At 42.9% G+C, this 27,477-nt stretch overlaps 1 protein-coding gene across 2 annotated transcripts; it reads left to right on the forward strand.

Annotated features, from left to right (window-relative positions):
* Positions 1-625: 625 nt before the first annotated feature.
* Positions 626-27,322, forward strand: TPH1 (tryptophan hydroxylase 1). 2 transcript variants are annotated; one of them, XM_064713870.1, is made up of 11 exons: positions 626-664; positions 16,814-16,951; positions 17,889-18,072; positions 19,392-19,492; positions 20,168-20,235; positions 21,487-21,683; positions 22,154-22,289; positions 22,784-22,910; positions 23,990-24,085; positions 24,492-24,625; positions 25,003-27,322. In XM_064713870.1, the coding sequence occupies exons 2-11, from the start codon at positions 16,832-16,834 to the stop codon at positions 25,175-25,177; spliced, it is 1,338 nt and encodes a 445-aa protein (XP_064569940.1). In that variant the 5' UTR covers positions 626-664; positions 16,814-16,831; the 3' UTR covers positions 25,178-27,322. The 2 variants fall into 2 exon arrangements, with proteins under 2 accessions (XP_064569940.1, XP_064569939.1); XM_064713869.1 differs by lacking the exon at positions 626-664 and adding an exon at positions 13,126-13,215.
* Positions 27,323-27,477: the final 155 nt, after the last annotated feature.

Below are 27,477 nucleotides of genomic sequence, written 5' to 3' on the forward strand. Positions count from 1 at the left end.
GTGTCTCATCCCATAAACATTTTTTGAGCTTGGTTTGTCCCCAGCTGTATCATAAGTGTCTTCCACCATAGTGAAGAATTATTTCTGGTGTGCATCTCCTGGAATTTGTGGTAGTTGAAATTCTGCAGCAGCCATGTAATGTAATGAAGAAAAAAAGCTGAGACAAGATCTGTTTTTTTATTTTGTTCCTTCTCCTTTTCAATACACCAATATCCAGTGTTGGCTGATGAACTGTTAAGTGATACTGATATCTGGTGACAGAAAAAGTTACTGATGTCATGTGGGAACCCAGGTGGGTCCCATCCTCCTGCTCACCTGCAACAGAAGGAGCTGCAGGCATGGTCAGCCAGCCTTGCTTCAGCAGAATGGTAACTCAGGTATGCTGGGAATTTTCATTTTTTAATTTTTATTTTATCCTTGATGGCCAGGGTGGATTGGAGACTGGGATTCCCCCTTTGCCCACCCCTGTGCGGTGGGTGCGGCGCTGCCTTGGGAGTGAGGCTGGTGCCAGGGTGGATGAAGGGAACTGTGCCGGGTTTTGGGGCTCAGAGAGGGAAGAAATTATTTTTGGGGGTAGGTGGAGGATGTGTTTGGAGCTGGTGCACGTGTGTTTCATCATCCTGCCAGCAGGGACCTCCCTTGGCCTGTGCTTCATCAGCAGCAGGTGTTTGGGGTTTTGGTGGGGTTGGGCTTTTCCTGGCAGGGTCAGGGAGGTGTTTGGGTTTTGAATTTGGTATTTTTTAAAATTCAGTCTCCTAGACCTGTTTTGACACCCACTGGCAAGGCTGAGCTCTCTAGGCCAGTTGATTCAGAATGGTTATCTGTCTGTCTACAAGCAGGTGGGCAGCTTTCTTCCAGACCAAAGATCTGATTAACTCCAGAACATCCTCCTTTGGGCAGAAATGAGAAGTACTTGTTGCTGCTCTGTGCAGAGCTCTGAACAAAAGGGGGTACCTGAAGCATTGAACTAATACAGCAGGAGTTCAATCCTGCTTGGACAGAGCTGGATGTGACTTGTGGCATAAGAGCAGTCATAGAAAATTGACACAGAAGGCAGACTGGAAGGCCTTATTTTAAATTAGTCTTAATAGATCCATATAATAATTTTATTCAAAGGTAGGATTCTAACATTCTGTTGACTCAACTTTTATGCACATGTGGTATCCTTATCCCACATTATAACTTTTTTCTGGTGGGACAAAGCACTACAAAACCAAAGAAATTTGGGATGTGGGAAAAAAAACCAGTGGCATTGGAATGCTTTATCTGCTCCTTTAGCAGTGCAAGGAGGTGGTTACTGATATCCTAATGCTTTCCCAATATTCATGATGCAAATTTGTTCTTTCTCCATGAAACCTAAAAAGCTCTTTTCTGTGCTTCTCCATATCCATGTCACTCTGCTTGCTTAATTTTCTGTCACTACTATTTTAGTTAATATTTTTTCTAAATGCTGTGGTGAGTCCTTTGTGAGATGAAACTGCCCTATTATAAACACCTGTCACTGAAACTAAGCTGAATCCAAAAGAGATAATAAGATAAAATATTTATTTTTAAGTGAAGTATCTTCATAGTTTATTATATTGGCATTAAAAGGTACAGAGGTGTTACTGCAGTTTTGTTTGCCTGGAAAATCTGTGTTCTTTCTCACTTATTTTGGCTGCTACAGGGAGTTACAAAACCAGCAGTCTTTCTTTTATTTTTCACCAAAAAATTGGCAAATTTTTTTCCTAGAGCAGAACATTTTAGCAGCTCCCTAATGTATCTTTTATTTACCCCTCAAAATTAATTTTCCTTTTTCAATGCTCGCTTTGCTGGCGATGATGATGAAATTCACGTGCTCTGTCAAAGTCAGTGAGGAAGGAAGAACCTGCTGCACCTGGGGCAAGGACCAGTCTGCTGTGCTGTTACACAACCTCCCAGAAGCCCTTCATGTGAAGGCAAGCCCGGGCAGCCTCCTCAGCCCTGCAGGGAGTGAAGCCCCTCAGTCAGAGCCAACAGGGCGTGAGCTGAGCGAACCTGACATCGCCAGCACGGCAAAACAAACCAGGTTATTGCCAGCAGCTGTCCACTGAGGTTTGCAATGGGAAATGCTGCTCCTACACCTCCTTTTGTTCCCCTCCCTGATTCATTTCTGCAAAAAGAAAGCAGGTTTTATAATGCAAGGAGGTGACATCTAAGATGGGTAAGAGAATGGGTTTGCTTCTGAGTTGTTACTGTGGAGAAAATGAATGAACACAGGGAAAACCCAGTGGGGCTCAATTCCTCTTTCTCCCAGGTCATTGCATGTGAGCTGCAGGTCTTAGTGATGGCTCAGTAAAGTCTGAGAGCTGAATTTCATACAAAGGCTACTGTGAAAGAGCTCACAAAGAAAAGGTAACAGTGGTAGGCTGTGAAAGAAGACAGTAGTAGTAGAGGAAGAAAAAAGATTAAGAGATACTGGAGAAAGAAGGCAAATAGGGAAAAGCCTGGAAGAATCCTGACAAAGAGGATAAATAATAAGTGAAGGAGAAAAGTATTACATATCAGTAATTATGTTAGCATTCTAGATCTGTCCAGGTGGAATAGCTGGTGTGCAGTCACCTATCGAAAGTCTAACACTGATTACATTTTCTGTTTTCAAACCTGAATTTCCTTTGCAGTTTCTCCTGATCTGATGGAAATGAGACAAGCTTAAGGTGAACATGAGGTCTTAAAAACCACAGCAAGTGGGCTATTGAGTATTGCTGGATCTTTTCAATTTCTTTTTTTAATTCACTAACTCTTCCCCCATGTTTTTTGCTGGCCAGGTGAGGCATCGAGGAGCCAAATCATGATGGAGGTGAGGCAGTCAGGTGTTGCAAGCCCTTGTTTGGCATAGATCTTGACATGACAGAGGCAATTTGTGAAAGCAGAGTCCTGCAGGATTGGTGCTTGCAGCCTACAGCCTGCTCCTGGCACAGGCACAGCGACTGCCTGCATCTTTGTGCCCATGGTAACTTAAGTCCCATGTTGACACTTCCCCAATTTATGTCCCTTCATCCTGGTTTCCAAGGAAATCTTAGAAAAGCAAATGCACCTTGGTATTCCGTGTTGCAATAGTGGCAGTTATTTACTCTGTGCTTCAGGTTATGCAAACTTCATTTTAATTTTGCAGTGAGTTTGTATCAATATTATTTCTGTTGTCATGTATATAATTTTTGGTGACAGCTCTGTTTAAAGAAGATGTAACTTTAACAAGCCATCTGTTAACCTTACATAGAAAGGAAATGCTTTTGTCAATTATTCCAATGAAATCAGAAAAATAATTTCCTGGCCTCCAGTAGCAGACCAGTCTCCCTATCTTCTGTCAATAGGAGGATATTGAAACATGCAGGAAATACATGCACACACTTTTATCCTGCCCTGCAATACAGCCACAGTGCTGCATTATAATCAGCCAGTGATGTCAGAAGGTTTCATTTTCCATGAAGACTTCTTTGTAGTGCACAAACTCTTTCATTCAACATCAGAGAGTTTCCTCATTAGTCAGGTGGGAAGTCTGGACACAGAAACCATGGGTAGATATTTTGAGTTTATGCCAGCCTGATTAGTAAAGATTTTGATTTAATAAGTTAAGAAAGTAGAAAGGAGGGGCAAACACTTCAGATTAGGTGGGAATGAAAAAGCCTGCAAAATGACTCCATTTTGTCATTTAGGATGAAGTCATAACAACGGCTGAAAGGAAGGAAGAACAGTAGTGAACAGAAAATAATGGAATAATAGGGAAGAGAAAAATGAATGGAGAAAACATGGAAGAGCGAGGGAGGAGTCTGGTTTTGTGAGGTTAGTAGATAGAAGACATTTTGAGTGGACAAAAAGAAACACAGGAAATTGTCCATGAGCTGACAATTGGTGTAGGTTCAAGGAAAGTCTTTGAGAGACATAAATGTTTTGGGCACTATGTAGAGTGAGCTGCTCTTGTGGGAGAGTCCCAAGCCCAAATGAGGGGAAGATTTCTCCTTTTCCTTCTTTCCTTATTGGAAAGGTTCTCACAACTCTTAAAAGAAGATGGGAGATAGATGCAAAATATACTGGCCTTGAGCTACTCTGGAGAGGGGTTGGTCCAGGCCAATTCCTGCACAGTCCACGTGCTTATGGACACAAGCAAGAGCAGCAAGGGATAACGCTGAAGCAGCTTTCCTGCTTCTCCAGCCTTTCTGGACAGCAGAGCAGGGGGGTGAGGACAGCATCCAGCAGTGTGTCTGTGCACATCCTTTTGATCTTACCCTGCTCACTTCCCTCTTGTCCAGCACCCAGTGGTGAACATAAAGGTCAGAACCAGATCTTTTATTGCAGCTTTATCAGTAACTTTAACCAACAGATCTGGAGTCAACCCCCACAATGGAAGTATTGAAAATAACCACAGTGCTACTCCACAGCTCTCAGCTTTTGCATTAGAAGAGCTCTTGATGTTGGAGTGTCACCTGGGAGGCAGACATTTCTTGTCCACAGTGTGAAGGCTGAGGGTGCTTTGTTGGAAGAACCTGCTGAATGTGACACTGCATGATATGATTGTCCACACAGGGTAAAGGAAATGCTGTCATGATTTAATTAATCAGTTCTGATCTGCTGATCCCTGAGTTTACTTAGACTTGAAAGAAGTAAATCTAATTAGATTAAACAAAGGTCTTTCCTTCCCGCACATGCTCTGGGCCCTTTTGCGTCTTCTGTGAGATAACAAAAAGCTTATGAATAACAGGCACAGAGGTCTTTGTTGTTGTTGTTGACTTAATGCGGAAGGCTGGCAGGAGGAATATTATGCACAGGTGCAGTATGCGTGACATCAGAGGAAGATGACACATGGGTGCTTGAAATGAGTTTTTTAAAATTTGATTTCCAGTGTAAGGTTGCAAAAGGATAAAAATGTCAAGGTTTCATTGTTGCCTGTTGCAGATCAAGGTAATTTTGACAAAATGTGGTAATGTTTGATGGAAACCTTATCAAAACAGAGGAAAGGGGTAGAAGAGTTTAGAATTCAGGTCTTGGTTTATCCAAAGGCTTTTTGTGTGTAACTGCCTAAAGCTGTGCAAGCCCTGGGTGTCCTGGTGTGATTCCACAGCAGGTCTGGATGGTTTTCCACCAGCCAGAAGTGGTTCCTGTGCAGTTGTACTGGGTGCCTTTGAGAGCACACTCACAACTTTACAGTGGTTTCTTCGGTCACAGACATTGTGTAAAACATGTCCTTGTCCAGTTGTGGGCTTCCTGCCTCCTCTCACACGGAGCTGTTTCTGCCAGCAGCTGGGACCTGCCCTCTCCAAGCACCACATCTCCATTCCTGGTCTTGTGTCTGTGCTGGAGAGGTTTGTGGAGGGAGATGAGGCTTGGGGAAGGCAGTTCCCTTCTATTCTACTGCATGTACTCATGTCATGTGTTTGTCATTCACAAGTGACCCAGCATGTGGCTGTGCAGATGCCATTTATGGTGTGCTATGCCAAATCTCCCAGACAATCCCTGATAACTCCATTTACCATGTGGTTTTTCAGATGAATTTGCCCCTGTATTTTGGGAAGTTAATTCTGGATTGTATTTTCTTTAACTGTTTGTACTAATGGGATAAGAGAAAGTGGATGGGGTGAAGAAGCCTAATAAAAATGAGAATTACCCAAGCTATTTAACCCCCTTTGCTCTCTGGAGTAATTGTCACACCAATCAAAGCCAACATTGATAAACACAAATTGTTCTTGTCTAAAATCAGATTTTAAAATAAGCAAATATTTTGTCCATGTAATTTGCCAGATATTAAAGATTAGTTTGACTCATCCAGAATGAATTTTTTCCATCTTTTCTTTCTAGAAATTGCTACTATCTTTTCCAATCTGTAACTCTTTTCCATTTAGTCCCATGTGAATTGGTGCAAAGAATTGTGACTAGATGGGAGGCATAGTGTCAGTTCACTAAATATAGTGTTGTAAATTGCACTGAGCTCTGCTTGCACCTCTTTGACAAATCCTCATTAGCCTGTTTTGGTCTACACTTGCATCCTCTTGCCAGTTGTAAGTCTGCTCACAGTTTGCCACCCTAATCTTTTATCCATGATCCTGGTTACTATTTAGCTAATGCTTTCAACCTTAAATAAGCTTATAATGTTTATTTCTCTGAAATAAAATTTTGTACCTCGTGTCCCTAAAAGCAAAGCTCTCTAATCAGGCAGATGAGACTCATTAGTGTTACATTTCAAGGAGCCTTACTTTGATCCAAATTAATTAATTTTGCCCCAATACAAAATTGTCCTAACTATAATGGGAACTAAAATCTAATAAGATAAAAGAAATTCAGAGGGGAAAAAATATCTGTCATGAGAACACAGCAAGATGAACAACTTTTGACAGTCTTGGAAATGATGATGTGTTTCACAGCTCTGAGGCTGGACATTTTACAATTGCCATGTGTCTAAAGTTGCTGCTGTGAATTGATGGGTTTACATTGCTGGTTTCCATCCCTGGAGCAAAAAGTGACTGTGATTTAATTTATGCTGTTCATGCTGGTCAATGGCCAGTGTCTAGACCAGAGGCTGCCCTCTGTCATCTATTTCCTGTGTGGTTTCAGGACTTCAGTGGATGGGGGTGTCTGAAATCTGTCAACAAAGAATGGTCCATCCTCTGAGCTCACGTTGGTGTGAAACCCTGAGGGCTGAAATTTAACAGACTAGCTGGGAATGAACAACCTGACCGTGGCCTCTGTTTCAGAATGGCTGATCATCTTCAGCACAGGGTGAAACACAGCAAAAACCTGCTGGAACAGGCAAACCCAGTGTCTTCTGGCATTGTTTGGGCCTTGGAGTCATCTCTTGATTTCCCTTGGCCTGGCTTGTTTAGGGTGTGTGGAACACATGGCATACAGTCTGCCTGCTCTTACATTCAGCAAATCTAACATTGGATACACTTCCTAAACAATGTGAATATGGCAGAGGCTGGTTCCTGGCCCAAGCCCGTGTTGAGGCTGTCAGAAGTACCTGGAGAGCTCTTGTTCTCTTTCCTGAGTGGATCAAAGTCTGCTGAATCGCTTTCTGAGCTCTGCTTACTCATATCATTAGAGAGTACAAAGCTTTCCCCTTTGTTCACTTCTCCACCTCACTCTGAATACACAATATGCTGCTGTTCTACTAATTAGGCCAACAGGCTGAGGTTAACAAACAGTCTGTGACTGCTCTTATCAGCAGCCTTATTTATGCATTTGACTATTTTGCTTTGTGTTCATCTGTGATGTGAAAGCACTGGATAATTCCTGAGGTTTTGTAGTGATAATGTGGCAGAAATAATGGTACCAGGGTGGTTCCTCAATGAATGGAGTCCCCTTCTACCTTAACTTGTGCTTAAGGGATGGAGAAGTATTAGGATCTGGTCAGAAGCAATCCCTGAATGCCAGGAGGGGCTGTTTTCAGTGATGGTGGCTGAGGTTGCCTTAAGCTCTGGCACACTCTCCTCTTTTTGGATGCTTTGTCTTTAATTTTCAGGTTGGGCATCTTGCATCTGTACCTGGTGCCAGAGCCATCAGCACTGAGCAGCTTCTCAGCCTCCCCACCCTTGCCAGGCTCTGGAGCTGGGGCCAGGGTGGTGCAGGGCAGAGCTGTGACCTGGCTCAGCCCGTGAGAAACCAGCTGGCAGCCTCCCCTTCAGCCCTGCAGGGCAGAGCAGTATCTGCAAGGCTCCATGGAATATTCCCTTGTCCTCTCCAGGCTGCACTGCATTCCCAGGCAGCAGGTAGATCAGCTTGTTGAGCTTTTCCACCTGGTTTTCCCCATCTCTGGTTGATGGTTCTGGCTGGACTGAATGCTGTTTGCTCTAGTAACACAAGGAATCTCTGCTGGCTGGTTTGGGACCATGTTTAACTTGAGGTGACTTGACCAACCCTGAACAGATAAGGAAATAAAAGCAAGTTGTAATTGGCACTTCTGTACCCAGTAACTCCAGAGTAATTGGAGCAAAGAGCTCTTTCAGGGCTTTGGTTCCCAGCCAGATATTCCCAAATAATCAAACTTTGGTTTGAAATGTAGCTGATTGATATTAATTTTGTGATATAATTTTCCCTAGAGAAAACAAATCAGAGCCTGGTTTGTCCATTGTCCCAGCAGCATCTAAACTAACCTTTTGTAAGGAGTTTACAAAGGTGCTGTCAGGAAAAACTACACCTTATTTGCTCAGAGCAGCAAATAGCTCATGTCACTTGTGATTTCATTTAGCTTTTATGAAACGAAAAATATTTCCTGCCTCAGATGAAAAGGCCAATATTGCTTCTTTAAACAGTCCAAAGCAAATATACAAACAGTGCATGGTCTGTTGGCTGGCTGTGCTTCAGCAGGTTTACACAGCAGCTCTGGCTTTTCAAAAGAAGTGTGCTTGAAGGCTGTTGATACTACAGCTGGCTGAGGCACGATGAGAGGGTAATTTACCTCATTGGTTCTTGCACTTTTCATTGGAAAAAGATATTTATAAATGTTTGAAATACTTGTATAATTGAAATCCCCCTTTTCCTTTTGTCGCATATTAACTGGTTATGAAAGAAATGCTTTATTGATCAACAACTATTCAGTGGCATGAATTGTTAACTGCTTGCTAAGCCTTCCTCATGGGGATGTGGTGCCCTTCTCAGGGGCTGAGCCATCCAGGCATTTCTCTGAGGCTGCTCTGAGCTCAGGCTGTGACACTGTCACAGCCTCATGCTGGTGAAAGGCTGGGGGAATTGCGCTGGAAAGTGTTTGCTGGCAGAACTGTGGTTCGTAGAAGAAGGAAGAAAATGGAAGAATTTTCTGTAGAAAGACTTCAGGATTTCAGATCCATACATTTCTTTGAAAATTTGAAAAGCTTTGGATTTGGAGCTTTTTGACTCCCTGGATTTAGGTAAATGCCATGATGACAGGTTACCTCATTTAGGTGAGAGAAGTCAAAGGTTGAGAGAATGAAGGTTAGAAAGTGATTGGAAGTGAATGCTGTTGCTTGGGTGTTGTGACAATAAATGCTTTATAATTATTAAAAATCAGTAGAAAAAAACAAGCTAGACTTTGAGACCAGCAGTTTTTTGGGCATCAGTATAAAAGGACATTGAAAAAATTAAATCAGAATATGAGGAAGATCTGTAAAACTTATACTGCAAAGCAAACTGTGCAGAGGCCTGCATGGTGCTCATCTTCACTTTTCCCTGTGTACTTCCACAGTGCTTGTCTAAGTGCCATGAGATTCTTAAGGCATAACTTGTCTGCAGCACTTAATTAACAGAAAGGCAGAGGGCTGTGATTAGAATTTTCAGTTGTGTGCTCTGGAGAAAGTAATTATAATTAGAGCAGACTTGGTACTAAATCGTATTAAGCCTGTTTTGTTCAGGGAGTTACCACTCCATACCTTTTTCTGGAAAAGTTTCAAGTGGCCCCTTTGCTTCAGAGAAATGGTCCTGCTTGGAAGGCAGATGCCTGGGCCAAATAAAGTCCAAGGGGGTTTATACCTCAGAAGTGATGTTGTGAAATTGCTTTATTGGAGATTACAGCACTTTCTCCAATCACATGGGGAGATCAGGTAATTCCCACTGATAACCTTGATGGGATTGAGAAGACTTTAGGGCTGACTGATTCTCTCCATCACCCTTGCTGCATTCAGGTAGATAATCTTATATTTCAGCAGAAGATTAATATCCTTATAGAACGTTCTCAACCTGCTTTTCCGTGTTCTTGCCTGACCAGTTCAACAAATTCATCCTCTGACTCTGCCCCAGATTGGAACCCCTGTACTACATTGATTTTTCTTTTTTCCACCTTTATTTTCCCCTCCCAGACCAGCTTCCTCAGAGTGTTGGTAAACACAAGATTTGTGTCATGTCTGCAAAGATGTGCCAGGTAAGTTGAGTCCCTACATATCTGAGCCACAGAGGACAAATTTTCACAGAGTGGGAGGGAGAGGCAGGGCAGAAGGTTTAGGTTGTGTTTCAGAGAGCAAAAAGGGTCCCTTTAGTGTGGCCTCCTAGGGAGGGGGAGATCTGGAGGTGTGACAGCTTGGTTTTAATACTTCTCAGCCTAAAAATCTCCAGAGCAAATCTACAAATGTGTATTCCCAGGTGTCAGAACACTGCTTGATTGCAAACTCTGCTGTCAAGTTTCTGCTTAGAAGAACAAAGCAGAAACTCTCTGAAAACTAGAGCAGAGTCACCTCTGAGCTAGCAGAGGGGAAGGAGGAATAGATTCATGGTCTCTTCTGGAGATGCTTGATGTTCCTGGAGCTACTCCAGCAAAGGACTGAGAAAAGTGCAATGACTTCAGTCTGACACCATCCTGTCACTTGGATCTGAGTGAGGAGAGTTCATTTAATGAGGAATTAGGGGGGGAAAGGTAAGCAAAGCCACTCTGGTAGCCTTCATGTGCCATGATTGCTCTGTGCCAGTGAGAGAGGTTTTGTGGCAGCTGCACATGGCAAAGCCCTGTCCTGCAAAATGTGATCAGCTTGAGCCCCTTTTGAGCAGGGTCAGACCTGTGCTCCATCCTCAGGTGCTGATTATCTGTCTGGAGGGCTTTGTGTGCATAAGAGGCTGTATGTGAGAAATCTCCTGCAGGGTTTAGAGAAAAATCAGTCACTGTATTGCCTTATCTCCTGTGCCATAAGCGGAGGTTTCTCTCCCCATGGTTTTGATGTCCCAGCTGTCCTTCAGAGTTCCTTCCCACCTCAGGCTCTGTGTAGATTTCTGACATCCCACTGAAAACTCTTTGGCCTCTCTTTGCCTTGGTGCTCCTGCAGACCAACAAGGTCCCATTTCAGACCTTTTGTGGGTCAGTGTTTGCTTGTGCCACTCCTGCCAGGATGAGCAGGGTGGTTCCTGTGCATTTTGCTGCCCTGTTTGTGTTGTCTCCATACCTGACTGCTGTGCCATACTGCTCTTTTCTGTGGAGAGGGGCTCAAGCCGCCGTTCTTAAATGGTAGAATATGCTACCAGTTTTTGAGAAAAGGTAGAAATTTTTCTCTCTGTGTGAAAACACAAAGCAGCAGCTGAGCTAGTGACAGAGTGAGGGTTTTCCAAAGCCCTGCAACTACAGAACTGTGAAGATTGAGCTTTTGGATAAAACCTTTTAAGTAGTTCTTCTATTTAGCCATCCACAGATTCCTAGGAGCTGGAAACCCAGTGTGGAGAGGAGCAGAGCAGGCTCCAGTGAGCACCCAGTGGAAACAGGCTGTAATCGAGTCTGTTCATGCTTTGTGCTTCTGCCCTTTCAGATCAGGGGGCATTGGCTGTGGTGAACAAGCACTTCTTACCAAACCAGTGAATCAGCTTTAATCTGCTCCCCAAAACCCTGGGCACCCCAGTTATCTTGTTATGCAACCAATACATTCCATATTAGGTTAAATTTCCTTGGCCATTCCTGAGCTCATTCCCATTGTTTCAGTAGTTATAGGTCAGGTTGTCCATGGGTTCCCCATTCTTACTGCTTCATTTGAGCTGGGGAAAATTGACAGATTAGTCATATTCTATCATAAGTGTCTTACTGTGCCCATGTTTACACATTTGCCATTAACACCAGGCTCTCACACACTTAGGGGTCTGCGTAAAGATCCTACAAACTGTTTGCTCTCTGAGTCAGCTCATTTGATGGGGAGATTTATTCTTCAGGAAGGAAGTGAAATGCCTATTGTAGAGATAAGACATATATTGATAAATACTGCATTTTCTTTATGCAGGGAAAATTGAAGCATCTGGTAATGAAATATGTGCCATTAGCAAACTGGAAAAAAAAGGGGTTTTCCAGCTATGTCATCCTTCACAGCCTGTGCTGTTTCTGAAGGGCTGTGCTGGTCACTGTTTCCAGCTAGAAACAGGATTGTTTGAAGTTCAGTCCTTCTAGGTAGAAGGAAGACTCCGATATCATCATCGCAGATGTTGGTGCAAGTGTGACTGTTCCTGCCTGGGTTAGGTGTCACCCTCTATATTTGCTTCATCAATATGATTTACCAGGTGTGTTACACCAGTGTCTAAGGGATCTAGCTGAAAAAATCCTCAAAACCTTTTTAGGCACTGAAGAGAGAGATACTGGGGATTTTTCCAGACACTTGATTATATTCAAGTGAAACTAGCTGCTGCTGATTTTGAGCATTTCTATGAAAGGTTTGTTTAAAAAAAAACATATTAAAAGGATCAGAGTCTTTGGTTTTGGACAGCTCAAATAGAAAATAATCAATCTCTCCTCCCCAAGAGACTCCTAACACCTCCAAGAGATTATGTTCCCAGGGAACGTTTGGCATCTCCTGCTGTGGACCAAAATCCCCTTATCTTAATGTTGCCAAGTTGAGATGAGACAGTGAGGACTGGAGTCAAAAAACCATGAGTTTTTGTACTATAAACACACCTAGATATATGCAGAAAATAAATAACAACATAAATGATATGAAAAGATGTAGTTTTCTGCTAATTGAAATGCAGTTACTCTTCCTGCGTGCACAGGAGGTTTTGCGGAAAGAAGGAATACGCTGCAATTTATTTTCACAGCAGAAATGCACTGCTGTTTTTAGTGAAGATCTCAGTACATCTGCCCACCGCGTTTGGGACTTTGGGACTACAACCTGCACTATGTGCTGTTGAGAATTTAGGATGTTGCTGAGTCCAATGTGTAGCCTCAGAGGCCCCTTTGCTCAGAGCCCCTCTGCTCTAGAGGCCCAGCCCTCACCACCTCTCACTTCTGATGCAGTTTGCCTTCCATTCCCCACGGGCAGCGTACGGAGCATTTTACAGGGAGTGCACAAGTGCTGGGAAGCGCCTGTGTGGACACGGTGGAGGAGGACTCCCTCACCCAAATGCTCGCTGCCCTCGGACCCGTGGTGTGTAAATTTATGTTACCTGCAGAACCCCTAGAGTCACCCGCACAAAGTCAGTGTCCTGTGACCCCTCTTGGGTGACCCTGTCCAGGTAACTCAGGAGGCAAAGGGCTTCTCCTTGTGCGGGGTTTTCCGGCTGCAGTGACGGGGAGCGGGTGCGGGCAGTGCCCGAGCATCGCTGCTCTGCAAACCGGGTCAACATCGTGGAGGGGCCCAAGGCACCCCTTTCCCAGCCGGGCCGGGCAGCGCCTCCCCCGCCTCCCCGCATCCCTCCCCTCGCTCGGGGGCGGCTCTCGGCCCTGCATAAAGCCGGCGGGGCCGGGCGCTGCCCTGAGCCTGCCCGGCCATGCACCCCGCGCCGCGCCGCGCCGGATCCCTGGAGGCGGCGCCGAGCCCGCGGGACCCCGGCAGGCAGGTGAGGAGCGGGGCGGGCACGGGAGTGCGGGATGGGCACGGGAGTGCGGGATGGGCACGGGTGAGGGGAGCAGGATGGGCACAGGGAGTGCGGGATGGGCACCGGGAGTGCGGGATGGGCACGGGTGAGGGGAGCAGGATGGGCACGGAGAGTGCGGGATGAACATAGATGAGCACAGGTGAGAAGAGCAGGATGGGTACGGGGAGGGCGGGATGGGCACAGGTGAGGGGAGCACGATGGCACGGGGAGTGCGGGATGGGATCCTCGCTGCCCGGCCCCGGGATCAGTCCCGACTTGCGGAGTAAACGCCGCTTTTGTGGAGTCACAGCTCGGGCGCTTCGCTGTTGCATCTCTCGGAACGGGGATTTGGGAAAATCGGGAGCTTTCTGGCCCCGGTTACTTGGAGAGCAGAAATTGGAGAGACCTGGGGTGCGGCTCCTCTGGCGTCAGTGGCAGCGTTCGGTGCCGGTGGGATTGGGATGGAGCTGCTGTTTCGGGATAAAAGAGAGGAAAAAAAATCTCAAAGTGTAAATGTGAGCATATGAAATTAAGGTAGAACAAAGGCAACTTTTGGTGTACCATTGCTTAAGAGACAGAGGGTGTGACATAATTCAGAAGAACTCACTTCTTTTATTTATAATATTCTCCATTATAGTGGGAATTTGCTTAGTGCATCAGAGATCAGATAGAAGCAGCACTGGCTGCAGTTACTGATACTGTGCAGTTGACAAAGTCTGTAAAATTCCTTGTGAAGGCAAGAATGCTGACAGTAAAGTTTCACAAAAGCATTGCTTTGCTGTATCCCTCAGATACCTGGAAGCCAAATAAGCAGCTCAGTACAGCTTTTGCTTTGGTGTCTGAGGGCTAAATCTTAGGAAGAACTTTGGTGTAGCTGGAAAATGTAATGTGATATCTAGTTGTGGTCACTCCTAATATTGTGTATTCACCCTTCCCTAGAAGTGTGTCAAAAGGACAGCAACAAAGTAAGCAGCTACTTAAAGGGAAGAGAATATAAAATGCCCATTGCCACTTTTTATTAATTGTGATTAATGCAAATCAGTATAAAACATTTTGAAAATAATTTTTCATCTTCAATTTATGAATTGAAATGTGATTTTTTTAGGCAAATATGTTTGGATAATTTAAAATCCTGATTATCCATTAATATAAAGAATTAAAGCACAAAATATGCTCCCTCATATATCTTTCTCTCTGTGAACATCCTTTGGGGAGAGGGAGAAAGGAAAGATAATTGCTATATGTCCTAAAAAGTGAAACCTTTAACTGGACAGCACCTAATTATCTACGTAAATAAAGGGCTTAGAATATCCCTGTGTTTATCTATTTTCATCAAGACTGAGTCAGGCTGGTGGAAAATCAGTTAAAGATTTGCATCACTAATAAAAAACATCAGTGAAATATTAACTCCCCCTTCACCCTCCAAAAACTTCAAATGTGTTACCATGCAAAAGAAAAGTTTCAGATTTTACTAGAGCTGGGTTGCTGAGCTACTGATAGAGGTTAAAATATAAGTGAAGTGCAGCCACAGGAGGAGAGGAATTGTTTCTGTGTTACCTTTTCTCCTGTTGCCTTGCACCCAAATGATTGCTGCATTGGGTGATTGTCTTCATTTTTTAATTAACGCAAAAGGTGAGCTTTGGTGTAGGGTTAAATAATGTCTACAGTGTGCATTTGGCATTGTAAGCATCACAATTTCTCTTTTCCAATTTGTAATTCCTAAGTTAGAGGTCATTTCTAGAGCTTGATATAAGAATATTTTATGTTTTGTTGATTTTCTTCATTGATCTCTTAAACATAAAACTTCATAGATGCTGTCACCTGATCCTAGACACAGTGGAAGTTGCAGCAGCAAAACAAAAAAGAAGAGCTTTAGTTTTTGGCCCAGGTAGTCCATTCCAGCTGTGCACCTCATAACACTGCATGCAACTGTGCCAAATCTCATAAAGGCTGATTCAGGCTGAAGCCAATGATCCTAGACGTTAAGTCAAGCCAAAATGCTGCATATCAGCCTCTTCTATAAACCAGCCCTGCATTTATTGCCTTCAAAGACCACCACCTAACTCTACTTTAGTGGAGACTTCTTTGCTTCTCCTACAGCAGCCCCATCTGAACAGGATTTGGCTCACACAAATGGCTCTCTGCACTTGAGAAAACAGCCCATGACCTGTATGTAATCGTGGTGTTTGTAGCTTTTTATTTTCTGTTTGAAGTGCCTGTGCTCAGTGCCTGTTCCTGGCTCTTGTGATGGTGATCTGACACCGGAGTGAGCTGGGAAATCTGCAGGCTGCTCAGCTGAACCCTGACTGGGCTTGCCAATTTCCAGCAGAAATCTTGGTGTCAGGACTCAAGCTGATGGAGTTCATTGACTTTGGTGGATCAGAAACAGCGTGATGGTCTGACTCTGTTGTCCAGGCTCATCATATTGTGGCAACTCATTCGAAGTGGGAACCCAGTCAGAAATCGAAATATTTTCATTACATCGTTACAGTTGGAGAGACTGTATAAGGGAATCAAAGGAACTGTGCATTTTGTTTGCATTTTTATTTTGCTCTTTTCATTTCTGAAAATGTCTCAAGATAGTGATATCTTTAAAGTTGTGTCCGATCAAAAAATAATTCCAAATAGCAATATTGTGCCTTCATTGTTCCTCTCCTCTTTCTTGGTGACTCATTCAGAAACCTCTCCTTTTATTCTTTAATTTTTGCAAGGTTTGAAGACATATGAGGGATAGCCTCTCCTCATAAGCCTTGTGTTTTTTCTTTATTTTGTATTTTCCTTATTCTTTACTGTTTCAGTATTATCTCTTTTTATGGCCTGGCTACTGGTAGCTAAGAATATGATCTGTGATAGCTGCTGATTTCCACACAGCCAGGAGTGTGTTCACTAGGTGCAAAACCACACAGTCTGACAGTATGGGGTGTCTGAATTTTCAGTGTGTGATTGTGCCAAGGGTCTGAGACATGAATTAAGGGACATGGCAGATGGAGCAGCTGGGCTGTGGTTGGTCAGAGAGGGAATGTCTCTATAGCCAACAGATTCTGGTCAGCAAAACATTTTACCTCCTTAGGTTTGTCTCCTTGCCCTGTGAAAACAGTGTTTTACAGTTATGTAACAAGAGAGTGATTTTCAGTTCTGATCTACTGAATCCTGATTCATCTTTTCCTGCCTCTGTCCTGTGGGATTTGGATTATTCTCTTTGCCAGTGTTCACTGAACTTGCTAACCCCTTTGTTAGTGTTTTTGTTCAATGTACTATTTCTGATGGCATCTTATTGCTCCCCTTTCTCCCAGTAGCAATGCTAATAATAAACTGCATATTGAAAATATTTTCTGCATCCTAGGGAATGAATAAAGATGTCCATAAAATCATTCAATTAAAAAATCTTGGTATTTCAGTGTCTCACAAATTCTGTCTGTGACTAACTTTATTCCTATTATTTTGTAATATTTGAATTCATAATTTTCCTTTTGTGGTTGATCCAAGCACAGTATTACCCAAGACACCCTGAAATGTAAAAACTTACACTTTTTTCACTTCTACCTATTCAAACAATTTTTTTTTGTTTGTTTTCATCTAGTTAAATAAGTCAGCTTACATGATGATTGAAGATAACAAAGAGAACGAAGTCTATGCATCTGAAAGAGGAAGGACAGCCATCATTTTTTCCTTGAAGAATGAAGTTGGAGGACTTGTGAAAGCATTAAAACTCTTTCAGGTATGTATTCTATAATCTTATGATCATCACAGCAGCTCCCTATTTTTAAATTGTAAGGGTAGTTTTAGAGCACACAAGAATTGATTACATCCTTTTATTAAGGATGTGATTCTTAACCTGCTCCCACCTGGCACCCAAAATTACCCACAAAGGCAAATGTGTGCCTCAGAAATTAGATGATGGCTGTGGCTGGCTAAAACTCTTACCTGCACAGACAAGTTTGTCTTTTCCCCTCATGACAAGAGGACTGGCACTCAGTGGTTTTGCTGGAAATAAGAGGTGGTCTGAAGTCCCTGCTGATGGCAGGTAGACACTTGGGGTGTTGATCTTGCCCTTGCCACACTGCCCAGGCAAACTGGAGGCGGCAGAGGAGCTGCACTTGCACAGCTGCTGGGCAGGTGCTGTGTGAGGAATATGTGCAGCGCCACTGTGCTCTGGTGCGTGGCTCTGCGTGCTTTAGCCTGGGGTTTTCTCAATGTTCCTAATATAAAACACATGATTAAATAATTCTTCAGATTAAAGACAAGTGAAACTAATGCTCTGAAAACTACTGCTTTTAAATCCCTTGCCTGCTTGTGAGATAATTATATGGTGACTTGATTGGCATTTTGGTGAATTTGGCTAATCAGCTTCCTACGGGAAGGATAAAAGAAAAAGGTCCATGAATTTAAACTTCCTGACTGTGTCTTTATGTGCTTCCTGAATGTAAATAAAACTGAAAGAACACAGGTTTGCTTTCATTTTCTTCTGAATAGAAAAGCAAACCTTCGCCCCCTCCAATAAGCAAATTGCTATCAAGAGATCCAATTAACTAAAATAGCTTCATAGACGTGGTGAATAGTTCATGGCAGTAGAATATTAATTTGAAAAACTATTTTAACTTTTATTCAATTGCTTTTACCCTATCTCTTTGCGAACATTGCTTCTTACTAAACAGGAGAAGCATGTAAATCTGGTACACATTGAGTCACGGAAGTCCAAGAGACGAAATTCGGAGTTTGAGATCTTTGTGGACTGTGACAGTAACAGGGAACAGCTGAATGAGATTTTCCAGCTCCTGAAATCCCACGTCAACATCGTCTCTGTGAGCCCCACAGAGCATTTCAGTGTCCAGGAAGATGGTAGGTACAAAAGGCAGTGCTGATGAAAATGCACTTCCAAATGTGTTGGTTTGAAATCTTTTTTTTGGTTGTCCACACCTGCACTTGTGTCGTGTCTTCAGGCCCCTGCTGCCAGGTACCTGTTTCTGTGCTATGTGTGAGTGTAGTCTGGCCTGAACCTGGGAGTTCAGGCTGTGTCAGGCTGTTACAAATTGTGTGTCTGCTGTCTGTGCTCCTGTCCCTTCCCAGCACAGCCCAGCTGGCACCAGCGAGAGCTCTGCAGGTCAAAGCAGGCTGGCCTGTAAAGTCTGAGTACAGGGCTTGAGTACTTTATGATGGCAGAGGTGTGATACTGACAGGTCCCAGTTCAGTTCAGACACTGGGGAGAGTTCAATATGGATTCTGCAATTTCCTCATTTAGTTCTTGATTTTGCTGTCTTTTTTACCCACATTTAATCATAATGGCCTTCTTATATTAGTACAAAAGAGGCACCCTTTACTTTAAAATACTACCTGTTGTGTTTACACCTTTACTTTTAATTAAAGAGATGCCCAAAGTTCAGGGCAGCAGGAAACTGGTCCCATGTATTTTTCAGTCATTGTGCTTGGGAAGGGGAGATCTGAAGTTCTTGGATAAAATGGCTTACTTTAGTCCTAAGTAAGGGGAAATTCAATCTAAACAGTCTCCTGACCTTTTTAAGTAAACTGAAGAGCATTGAGGCAGAAAAACAGTGTATTAACTGCTCTGCCCAGGGCTTGGCAAAAAACTCTATTAGGGCAAAAATAACCCCAAAGTAGTTGGTAGCAAAACTGTAATGATGCTTCTGTCTCAGGCAGCAGGGCCTCCTGCTCCTCCTGCCCCCCATACCCCTCAAGGGAAAACTGGGTGCTTCCCATGTACATAACCATGGGGAATCATCCATTTCCCATGGTCAGTAAAACATGATGAGAGGGCTCTAACCTGCTCCCACTCTGCCCAGGGACGACCACAGACAAATAATTTCTTTTCTCCTTTGCACCCTTTGTGCCCTACAAGATTGCCAGCAGCTGTACACATGGAGACCTTGTCTCCATGGGATCCTCTGGATGCCACTCATGCTAGCTGTCCTTCCCAGAGGCTCTGGGGCTGGCTGTGCTCTGCAGGCAGCCTGTGGCAGTGACCAAGGAGGAAGTGTGAGCTGGAGGCTGGTGCCAGATAGGCAGAGGCCTCCCTTGTCTTCTTCATCCCCTTTAATTTATGGAGCGAGCTGTAACCGCCGTGGCCATCCCTGGAAGCAGCGCTTCCTCCCTCGGTGTGCTGGGTGTTATTAATAACCCTGTGGATCCCATGCCTTCCCCAGGCATGGAGAACGTTCCCTGGTTTCCGAAGAAGATCTCAGACTTGGATAAGTGTGCAAACCGGGTGCTGATGTACGGCTCTGACTTGGATGCCGACCATCCCGTAAGTACTTTTCCCTCCCTACATCCAGTCCATAGATGGAAACAATTCATGGAGCTGACCTAAAAAATTGCAGTTTTTCCTCCTCCCTTTACTCTCCCTCAATGGTGTCTTTGGAGGTCTGAGCACCTTCTCTTGGGGATTTCGTGTCTCTTTCTTTGCTCAGGGAAGACTGACTGAATTCAGTTCCTGTGCTTTTCTGCAGGGTTTACTCGTGCAAGAACTCCAGGTCTGGGCCTTGAGTGGTCACATCCACATTAAAGAAGCTAAAAGAAAGTTATTTTGAGGCAGGCTTTCTTCCCCCTCTATCTTTCTTCCTTACTGGAGAAACCAAGCTGGTATTTGGGCAGTGAAAACGGGCAATTTGTTCTGTAATTTTCAATAATCATGCAGGTAACAAACTCTGTATGAATACTGATACAACTAAAATTAATCCTTCTACATGGAATATATAGTTGCATAAATCAGCTGATTCCTACTTTGGAGTATTTGCTCAGTTCACATCTATTAAACATTTTAGATTTCAGCTATGAGTTTCCTGCCCTCTCCTTTCATTCTTACATATCATACTTTTCTATTCCCCAACTGCAGAAATGTCAACTGTTCTGTTTTAAATTGATTGATTTATTTATTATGGTTGGGAACTCACTGAATTGTGTTTTCCTTTCTCCCCACCAGGGTTTCAAAGACAATGTTTATCGCAAGAGGCGAAAGTATTTTGCAGACCTGGCTATGAACTACAAACAGTAAGCTTGAATTCTTCCAGAAGAAGCCTTCTGCGTGCTTTGAAATGACAGCAGAGTGGGCTGTGAGGAGCTCACCTTCCTGGGCTCAGACCAGGCTGAGGCATGCAGGCTCAGCTCAGGGATCAGAGCCAAGGAGGCGAAGGGAAGGGAGATGTGAGGCAAGATGAGAGTGTAGATCAGGCAGCCCTGGTCAGTGTGGCTTGGCCAGCTGCTCTGCAAAGGAGAGGGAGGGGAGGCAAATCCCAACGTACAGCCCACTGACCACTGAGAGTAAACTTTCTGAGCAAAAGTTAATACTTGAATTTTCTTTCCTGGTTCAACTAGCATGTGTGATGTGTAGATAAGAAGTTTTCTGTGAAAAGAAATTCTAAGAGCTTCTGTCTTTAGAGATGCCTCTTGGCAGGGGGTGGAGCTCTTAAAGCAGTAAGAGATTCATGACCTAGTGCTGTAAATTCTTTCTAAATGTGATTTTCGTGTGGCCTGATTGAATTTAGCTGTCAAGTTCCTCAACTGAACGTGGCCTAGAAAATGTCTGTATTTAGAGTTCTATTGCACTGTGTGTTTAATGCAACTGGTTACCACAGTCCCAAGCTGATTATTGCTAACCTGTTGTTGACAGAGATTCCCTTGGGAAAGCATTTTCCATGCCAGTTACCTGGCTGGCAGTGGAAACACAGTGTAATACTGGCCTTGCCACAATCCACTTTATCCAAGGTCCTGAGGACTAAATAGGAAAGAGAGACTAAAATTAATATGGTCAGACAGGCACTGGTCTCCTCTGCACAGAAACATAATTTTTACCTGATGTGTATATTTAGCTGCTGTCGCACTATGTGTTGTTATTTTAGGAAATTCTCCTTTCTTAAAACAAATTAAAAGGGTAATGGAAAATAATTGCAGACTTAGAAATCCAACATGGAAAAGGATGTGTTATCAGCTCCTGAAGCTGTGAAGAGATTGTGTAGGTATTTTAAACCTTACTCTTGGCATTAAACAATTAAGAAACTGTTTACAGAACCAATGCTTTAAGTGAGATCAATGCCAAGATTCCTGACAACTGGTTAAAGTGAAAAAAAGGCAAGTCCTCAGACTAAAAGCTTTCCAGGACATAGACCAGATCTCACAGTATTTGATAGAGTCTAATGGCAGGTGTCACAGTCATACAGGTATTAAATACTAATAGTAGGTAAATTAGTCACCTCTTATTAGCCATTTTCTGAGGAGTGTCCTTTCTTCCTCTTCTCCTTGCAGTGGTGACCCAATCCCCAAGATTGAATTCACTGAGGAGGAGATCAAGACTTGGGGGACTGTGTACCGAGAGCTGAACAATCTTTACCCAACTTATGCCTGCAGAGAGTACCTGAAAAACCTGCCCCTGCTCACCAAACACTGTGGGTACAGGGAGGACAATATTCCTCAGCTGGAAGATGTGTCTCGCTTCCTGAAAGGTAATCTGCTGCTTTCCTACAATTTTCTGATTTTCAAAATAAATTGAGGTCCACTGCAAATCCCACCATTTTGTGGGCACAAGGAAACATTCTTGGTGTCTTGTATTCATTCTGGTCCTTTAAGAGGCCTTTTGGCCATCTGTGTTTTAATGTATTTGTCTTCAATGCAGGCAGTGACACTTGAGGGGCAGTGTCTAAAAAGATTGTTAGGACTGGCTAAGGAGATACCTGGCTGTATTGTTGAATCTAGGCATGGCATCCTAGGAAATCCAGGGGCACAGAGACAGGGCCATTTTGAAAAATGTTTCTCAGACTCAAGCCTACGTTTGATTTTTCTAGTTGTGCCTCATTTTCCCACGTGCTTTTGAGCCAAGGTAGTGCTGTGGTTGTCACCTCAGCCCCAGCAGGAAAGCTGACAATGCTGTGCACCCTGTGCTAAACTAACATACAGCTTCTCTGGTCACTTTCAGAGCGCACAGGCTTCACCATTCGCCCTGTGGCTGGATATCTGTCACCCAGAGACTTCTTGGCAGGACTGGCATTCCGAGTTTTCCACTGCACTCAATATGTCAGACACAGCTCGGACCCTCTCTACACACCAGAGCCGTGAGTCATTTAATCTTGGGCTAGAATTTGTGAGAGAGTTTTGAATCTGGCTTGCCCAGAGCCAAGTTACTTAAAAGCTGTTCAAGAACACCAGCATAAAACTTATTTTTAAGGTGCTGAAGACTCAGCCTTCATGCTGAATGTAATGAATTTGCAGCATGCTGAAATGCCATCTTCGTAAGTGCAGGATTTTCAAAAGTGCAGCTTGCTATTGGAGATCTCCTCCTGATTGCAGTGTGTGCAGTTAATATCCAGTTTCCTTACACATGGGGAGCTCAGACCTGAATTTTAGGCACCTTCATTTGAAAATCTGATTTTATGCACTTGATAGAAGCTTGTTATGATCTGCTAAGTTGATTTCAGAGAAATGGGCAATGCTTTTAGTGTTTAAGTTTAAAGTTTAATGCAAGACATTGTTTCTGTTCAGTGGTGCTGCTTTTTCACTTTGCCACGAAGACAAATCAGGAGATTTCTTGTTTTGTTTCTTTTTCCAGTGATACCTGCCATGAGCTCCTTGGCCATGTCCCTCTTTTGGCCGAACCCAGTTTTGCTCAGTTCTCCCAGGAAATTGGTCTTGCATCACTTGGGGCATCAGATGAGGCTGTCCAAAAACTGGCAACAGTGAGTGTTTGAGTGCCTGGGGATTCCATCAAAACCTTTGTGCTTCACTAAGCTGATCCCATGCCATCAAATAAATTTGGAGCTTCGTGTCAACGTTAGCCACACCAGCTGCTAAATCTTTGTGTTTCACTGGTCTCTGGATTTTAAAGCATGAAAAAATTTTCCATGCTAGGAAAAAAACCCACTTTAAAGTTGATATGATTGGTATTTTTCTTCACTCTACTGTCAAGTAATGGTTTAGCTTCTGCACACTGAAATTTTATGGTCTATTTCTTTCAGACAAAGTCTTCTTTCTTCTGGGAACATGATTCAATGATTTGAAAGTTCTATTTCTTTAATGTGTAGAATGAATTGAAATTATATGGTATTGAATGTGGTGAGTGCTAGCATTAGATACTTTTCAGTCAAGAAAGTAAAATAATATAAACTAATTTTCTGGATATCAGTCTCTGGACGTCTTGGCAGGGGTATTTTAAGATTAAAAGTAAATTTTGATGAAAAATAATCTGTGCCAGTTATGGAAGAACTAGCTTGCTGATTTTAAAAATTTCTTTTCCCATGTCATGTGTAAAACTTGTACTACCTTCAGTGGGGGCAGAAATAAGCCATCTATGAAAACAGTGTTCCTTCCTGTATAGCAGCAGAAATCTGAAATTCAGCAAAGAGAATGTCTTTAATTTTACAGCACACTAAGCAAATGAGAAACAAACTGCATTGGGCTGTTCTTACTCACCAGAGATCTGCTCTACCCAGTGATTGTTTTAAGCTGAGACTGTGATTTCATGTCAGTATTTCTCAAAAGAGATTTACACCTCAATGTTTGCACTGGCATTAGCATCTTCCAGCCCAGCCGGGTGATCTGTAACATCCACCTTTCTTATGAGAAACATGCCATCCCGTGGTTCTTCATCCTTCCATCCTGGCTTTCCTCCTCTTTAAGTGTCTCAGGATAACTGAGTGATAACTCTCTGATATTTGCAAATATTGGATGCCACCTACAAATAGAAATGCTTCCATCTCTAGCTCACCACAGCATCTTTGATGAAGGCTGAATTGTTTTACTTCCTTCTGTGTTTCAGTGCTACTTCTTCACGGTAGAGTTTGGCTTGTGCAAGCAAGAGGGGCAGCTAAGAGTTTATGGGGCTGGCTTGCTCTCTTCCATTAGTGAGCTCAAGGTAAGAATGGCTACTGCTTGCTTGCCTCTTTTCTTTGTGCCTCATTACCATTGCCACTGTTTCTCCCTGCTTTTTATGAAGTATAATTTCTTGATGTTACAGTCCAGGTAACTACTTTCAGATCAAAGCTTTGTTGGTTTAACCAGATTCTGAAAATATTGCTCATTTATACACACGCCTCGTGTCTGTGGAGTCCCTTTTCTCACCCAAACTGGCAGAATATGACTGTTTAGAATAATTCAGTTTGTTAGGCTTTAATCACTGTTCATCTGCAGATAAAAATTTCAAGATGAGATGCATTAAAATCATCTCACATAATCCTTTTTCTTCACTTCATCACATGTCATCTTCCTCCTGGATTCTTTGGATGGTGATGCTCCTCTGACCCATGGTAACACCTCACCAGCACTCACTCTCTGACAGCGCCAAAGTCAAACCTTTTGATCCCAAGGTCACCTGCAAGCAAGAATGTATCATTACAACTTTCCAGGAGGTTTACTTTGTTTCTGAAAGTTTTGAAGAAGCAAAGGAAAAGATGAGGTACAGATTCTGTCCCCCCTCCCCATCTCCCTTCTTTTTGTAAAAGCAGATTTGGGTTTATATGTCTTTCTGTTGCAGCACAAAACCCTTTTAGTCTTATCACAGTTTTGTAACCATTTTTCACAGTAAAGGAGTTCTGGTTAGTATTTTCTTGGTCTTTCAGGTACTGGGTGGGAGATACATAACAATTAGGACTATTTTAAAATACTTTAGAAAAGTGGGTATTGATACTGGCTGCATACAGAGAATGCATTTGTGGTTTATGTCTTGTTCATAACATCTTCTTTTGGATATAACACACTCTTTTTTTTTTTTCTTTTTTTTTTTTTTTTTCTTTTTTTTTTCTTTTTTTTTTTTTTTTTTTTTTACCTGAACAGAGAGTTTGCAAAAACCATCAAGCGTCCCTTTGGGGTGAAGTACAACCCCTACACTCAGAGCGTGCAGGTCCTGAAGGACACGAAGAGCATCGCCAGCGTGGTGAACGAGCTGCGCCACGAGCTGGACATTGTCAGCGATGCCCTCAGCAAGATGGGCAAGCAGCTGGAAGTTTAACACCCTGCCAGCACTGGGCTGCGAGCCAATCCTCCCCTTTCCCCCACTGATTTCTTTCTAGGCATATAATGTGTTGCATGCAGAACTCACTCCTTTGCACATGGAAGAGTAAACGGCTCTTAAGAATAGAACAATTTAATCTTGTTACTCTCTGTAAATTTCCTCAGATAAATGCATTCCTCCAACCCCCTTAGGTAAAAAAGGTCCAGAGTTGCCTTTTAGAAGCTTGTAGGGGAATGGAGAAATTGTTAGATTGGAGAAAAAGTGTAGTCTGTGGATCAGGGCTGAGATCAGATGCTGCAGGAGGTGGCTTATGAGGCAAAAATGGAGTAATTCACCCCAGAGAGAATTCAATTCCTGACTCCAGCAGTCTCTGCTACTGACTGTATGGTGCTGAACACTTGACAATGTAGAAGCTGTGGTAATTCAGTGTTTCAAAGACTGTGCTACTAAGTTTGAGACTTGAATGATTACAATGCAGGCATCAGGACACAAATAGCTGGAGGTTCACACAATAAAAGGGAGGAGTCAAATCTTGCTTTCAAAGGGATTATTCTTGCCACAAAGAGTTGCAAATGTGATGTTTGGCATGCTTCTAGTATAAGGAGAGATACAGCTATTGCATGAAATCCTAATTATGTTTATTTTAAATGATTTGATATTGGCTTAGAGTTAGGATTTTTTTTGCTGTCCTTGATATTGCACCTGAGGGAAGACCTTTCCTTACAGAGATACCATTTGCCTTTTTCCTGATTGAATTACTTTAGCAAAAAAATACAGCAAGCCATCAAGCATTGATTTAGCATAAAGCCCAAAACCATTTCCAAACTGCAGCTTCATATTCAAAATAGCTTAATTTGCTCTAAAATAACATCAAAGTTTAAAAAAACACCCAAAGCTCATAGACCAGTGTGCTTTATGTAAAAATAAATATCCTATTGATTGCTCAGTCACTTTTTTGACCTGCACAAGCTACACAAATACACATTTAGTTTCTTCTTTACCTGACTTGAACACCTTCATCCCCTATCTATTAAATTATAACTGAAAGGCCCAAGCATTTCATAGGAATTCTGTGGTTTTTAAGGCAAGAAACTACCTTGTAGTGTAAAGCATACCTGATCCCAAAGAGCACTTTCGAAGTGTAGGGAAGCAGTGTCCTGCTGAATTGTCTGCATTGCACAGTAGTAAATTGCCTGTGTCGAGGGTCCCACAGTTCCAAGCACCTTGCAGAGCTGGGCAAAGCTTCTGCCACCCCTGTTCTGGCATGGACATGTGTGCAGGATGTGAGACATTCAAAGGGGAGGATCTGTGATGTGCAGGGTGTATTTAACAGCACCCTAGGCACTGTTTTGTGTCATACGTAGATCTTATCAGGAAATCCAGAAAGTGTGCTGGAAGAATGATCTGAAATCTTAAATACACTGGAGACGCTAGTCCAGGATTTTGAGAACTTGAAAGGACTTTCATGAAACCTCTGTGCTTGAAAATTAGCTTGAGTTTCATATGCTTTCTAGTTGGACACCTCTGCTCCATAAGCAATTGCCAGGCCAACCTTTCCAAGAATACTCACTGTTTAAATCAAGACTAGATAGATTTTTCTGTGGCTATTAACCCACTATAACTTTGTTTTAAAGAGCATTTAAGATGTAGAATTATGGTCTACAACATTTGTGGCTTACATTGCACTTAATTTAAAAATAGGCTTAGGAACTTTGTCTTTCTAAAGAAGAAACCTTCCTCTAATTGAGTAGTAAGGGAGGATCTGTTTTGTCTGCTTCTGTGATAACAGTTAATATTCAGCTACAGTTTTAACCACACTGAATTTATGATGTTGTTGAAATATACATAGGTCTGTGTTACTTCAGCCTTGTCTGAGCTATGTGTACGTTTCAAGTAGGAGTTCTTAAACTTGTTAAAGTAGCACCTACTTTCAAGTACTTTGTAAAAACAGCAGTTGTATATTTATTTGCATTTGTGTAGCAAAAGAAAAAGTAAACTGCTAGACATAATACCGAGACGATGCACTTCCACGGCACTAACAACGTGTATGTTTGGCTTTGCCCCCCCCCCCCCCCAAACCTTCGGTGAAACCACGATAATTTAAGTACTTTAAACCATTATGGAGGATTAAATGTCAACGAAATAAAGGAGTTGTGATAATTATCAGAACCACCAAGGCCCTTTACTACGGCACCGTAGCAATAAACACGGGAGGAAAGCTCATGTCTTTACTAACAAGTTGCTGGGTGAAGGTGTGGGTGTTAACGCCAATGAAATGGACACCAATGTTTCTAGCG

Source organism: Zonotrichia leucophrys, chromosome 5 (genome assembly GCF_028769735.1).
Source record: "Zonotrichia leucophrys gambelii isolate GWCS_2022_RI chromosome 5, RI_Zleu_2.0, whole genome shotgun sequence".
Classification (NCBI taxonomy): domain Eukaryota; kingdom Metazoa; phylum Chordata; class Aves; order Passeriformes; family Passerellidae; genus Zonotrichia; species Zonotrichia leucophrys.

What these genes read in the sequence shown, in the direction of transcription:
- TPH1 (XM_064713869.1), top strand. Translation starts at nt 13,147, where the DNA reads ATGCACCCCGCGCCGCGCCGCGCCGGATCCCTGGAGGCGGCGCCGAGC. An exon ending in CGCGGGACCCCGGCAGGCAG is followed by an intron (nt 13,216 to 16,813) that starts GTGAGGAGCGGG and finishes GTTTTCATCTAG; the next exon opens with TTAAATAAGTCAGCTTACAT. An exon ending in ACTTGGATGCCGACCATCCC is followed by an intron (nt 19,493 to 20,167) that starts GTAAGTACTTTT and finishes TCTCCCCACCAG; the next exon opens with GGTTTCAAAGACAATGTTTA.